Source organism: Electrona antarctica, assembly GCF_951216825.1.
Source record: "Electrona antarctica genome assembly, chromosome: 5".
NCBI lineage: Eukaryota > Metazoa > Chordata > Actinopteri > Myctophiformes > Myctophidae > Electrona > Electrona antarctica.
The window spans coordinates 6,086,660-6,089,914 of record NC_136810.1 but is presented as its reverse complement, the minus strand read 5'-3'; the positions used below and the strand labels follow the sequence as shown (position 1 = coordinate 6,089,914).

Here is a 3,255-nt window from a genome sequence, read left to right as displayed (position 1 = left end):
TGTGGCTTGACTATGCCTAATGATATTTCGATGCTGTAGAACTTAGGAGTAATAGTTTAACGGTGTGTTTGATTGTCTCGGACATGATGTGATCTGCACTGAGAGCCTCCAGCTGTTCTCTTCTTGTGGGTGTGATGTAAAGTGTTAATGCCATTGCCATATGACAAGACAACCACGGGTGACCCTGTCGGTGGATGACTTTACACGGGAATGAACAAGACGCACTCGGGACCCTTCAACGTCAACCCAAGGTAAGCCTATATATATAACCTGAGAAGGTTTAATATTGCACTTATTATATACCTTTGTTGAGACGTGTGACTGCATGAGCATGTCATCGTTTTCAACATGCTTATTGTATACGTTTGGTGACATGATCCATGACTGGCTTAGCGCAGATTCAAATCTTATGCGTCACAACATGGGCTAATTGACACTGATGAGAGTATCAATAACTGCCTAGTGTCATTAGCACTGGCATGGTGGCAGGTAATGGATTACATGTTCCTATATAGCTTGCTTCCACTTAGTTGGGCCAAGAAAAGCCAAATACACACGTAAATAAATAAATAAATAAATATGTGGCAGAAATCGCTGAGCTAGCAAATATCTCGGCTGTTCGATCCATTCTTTTTTTCCCTTTTCCCCCCCCCCTTCCTCTCTTGACTGGGTGACAGAGGCAGCAGCAGTAGCAGATGCAGCGGCGTACAGCAATGGTCGAGTCAGCGAGAACCGCAGTGGAGCCGCACTGAGGCAAAGCGAGCAACCCCCCTATATCTGGGGACCACAACAACACATTAAGGGGGAGTGGGAAGCACTACAGTGGAAATTTGATCAAAACTGAATGCCTGCCTGATCAGACTAACCGGAACCATCCTTCAGAATGACTGTAGTAGCAGGAGATAACATGGACGAGACGGCGGCCGTGCCCGGACACCCGCAGGACACTTATCCCCCGGACCATGACGACCACGACTGCTGCGAGCGGGTGGTCATCAACATCGCCGGTCTCCGGTTCGAGACGCAGCTGAAAACTATCTCCCAGTTCCCAGAGACGCTGCTGGGCAACCCGAAAAAGAGGATGCGATACTTTGATCCCCTCCGAAATGAATATTTCTTTGACAGAAACCGCCCTAGCTTTGATGCTATCCTGTATTACTACCAGTCCGGGGGGCGCCTGAGGAGACCCGTGAATGTCCCACTGGATATGTTTTCAGAAGAGATTAAGTTTTACGAGCTGGGAGTGGACGCGATGGAGAAGTTTCGCGAGGATGAGGGCTTCGTCAGAGAGGAAGAGCGGCCGCTGCCCGAGAAGGAGTTCCAGCGTCAGATCTGGCTCCTCTTCGAGCACCCAGAGAGTTCAGGCCCTGCGAGAGGGATTGCCATCGTTTCTGTGATGGTCATTCTGATATCCATAGTAATATTTTGTTTAGAGACTTTACCGGATTTGAAAGAGGACCCAGCTGGTCGCATGATCCAAGTTGGGAACAGAACTGTTTATTACAAGCCAAACATCCTTACAGACCCATTCTTCATCATCGAGACCCTCTGTATAATCTGGTTCTCCTTTGAGTTGATAGTACGCTTTTTTGCATGTCCTAGTAAACCGGCCTTCTTCAAGAATATGATGAACACTATCGACATAGTGGCCATCATCCCTTACTTCATCACACTAGGCACCGAGTTGGCTGAAGACCCGGAGAAAGAGGGGGTGGGGGAGCAGGCGACGTCTCTGGCCATCCTCAGGGTCATCCGTCTGGTCAGAGTCTTCAGGATTTTCAAGCTGTCACGACACTCAAAGGGATTGCAGATTTTGGGGCAGACCCTCAAAGCCAGCATGCGGGAGCTTGGATTGCTGATCTTCTTTCTGTTCATCGGTGTCATCTTGTTCTCCAGCGCCGTGTACTTTGCCGAGGCCGAGGAGCAAGGGTCCTATTTCCACAGCATCCCCGACGCTTTCTGGTGGGCTGTTGTGTCTATGACAACTGTGGGCTATGGGGACATGGTCCCGGTCACTATAGGAGGCAAGATAGTAGGCTCCCTGTGCGCCATCGCCGGTGTGCTGACGATTGCGCTCCCGGTGCCTGTCATCGTGTCCAACTTCAATTACTTCTACCACCGGGAGACCGAGGGAGAGGAGCAGGCCGCGCTGCTCAACGTTGACCCAAACATTCCCTCTGAAACCAACTCTAGCCGCCGTAGTTCATCGTCCGTCAGCAAATCAGAGTACATGGAGATTGATGGAGACATAAACAATAGCATCGACAATTTTAGAGAAGCAAACCTCAGAACTGGCAACTGCACTATAGCCAACCAGAACTGTGTAAATAAAAGCAAGCTGCTTACAGATGTGTAGACCCCCCAGTTAGGCACCAATACATGGGATCTCTATGAGACTGTCATATTATGAGGAGTTAGACTATCAGTTAGGAATGCTTCCATTTACCTCCCCAAAGCGCTCCATGGCATTAGGCCACAACAGCAACCATGCTCAGCTATATAGAAAGGAAATCGAAAAAACAAAGCTGTTAAAGTACATGACAGGTAAATAGAGTAATTAATCCTTATGATCCTACAACTAGGCCTATATACATGTTCTGAAAAATAAAATAATAATAATAATACAAAAAGAAAAAAAAATCAACTATTACGCACATGACGCGGCGCAACCGGAAGACGCAGAGCCATGCACGATGACTTATCAGAGGACACGCGTGATGATAACTACAATGTTATGCATGGATTTACAGAGAACATTTCCGCAAGTTGCACATCGCATCAGAAAAGTCTGCAGAGACCAACGCAGGCATCTATACAGACCGGTGGTCGGCACCTGGAGGTTAGGCAACACCCTCACAGGATTTACTTATTCAGCAAAGCACCTTATAGGAAACAGACTGATCTGTCCCGTTTTGGATGTAAGGAAATGGTGATCTACTCGCTTCACGGACATCCGCAATGCTGCTATTTTCCAGCAGATGCTGTAATTATGATATGATATATCACCAAGTGATTCAATGCCATGCCCTTTAGATGCAACACAGCACAATGATAAAAGAAAAGAGCTTCACGTGAGCATGTTTAGAGACTTTACATTTTGATATTGGCATGCATGAGACATACCTCATAATGGTAAAGACGTTCTTTTGGATCCCCACCACCATTCCAACCTCATCCATTTTCACAAAGAGTGCACTGGATAGTTTTTTTTTAATTTGAAAATGCAAATCATTTAGAAGTATAGGAATTGAATGT

At 46.9% G+C, this 3,255-nt stretch overlaps 1 protein-coding gene across 1 annotated transcript; it reads left to right on the top strand.

The window, feature by feature from the left end:
- Window positions 1-696: 696 nt before the first annotated feature.
- On the top strand, window positions 697-2,356 carry LOC306923696 (potassium voltage-gated channel subfamily A member 1-like; the record flags this gene model as incomplete). The annotated part of the gene is made up of 1 exon (XM_079501944.1): window positions 697-2,356. Exon 1 carries the CDS (start codon window positions 884-886, stop codon window positions 2,354-2,356), a length of 1,473 nt encoding a protein of 490 aa, XP_079358070.1. The 5' UTR covers window positions 697-883.
- Window positions 2,357-3,255: the final 899 nt, after the last annotated feature.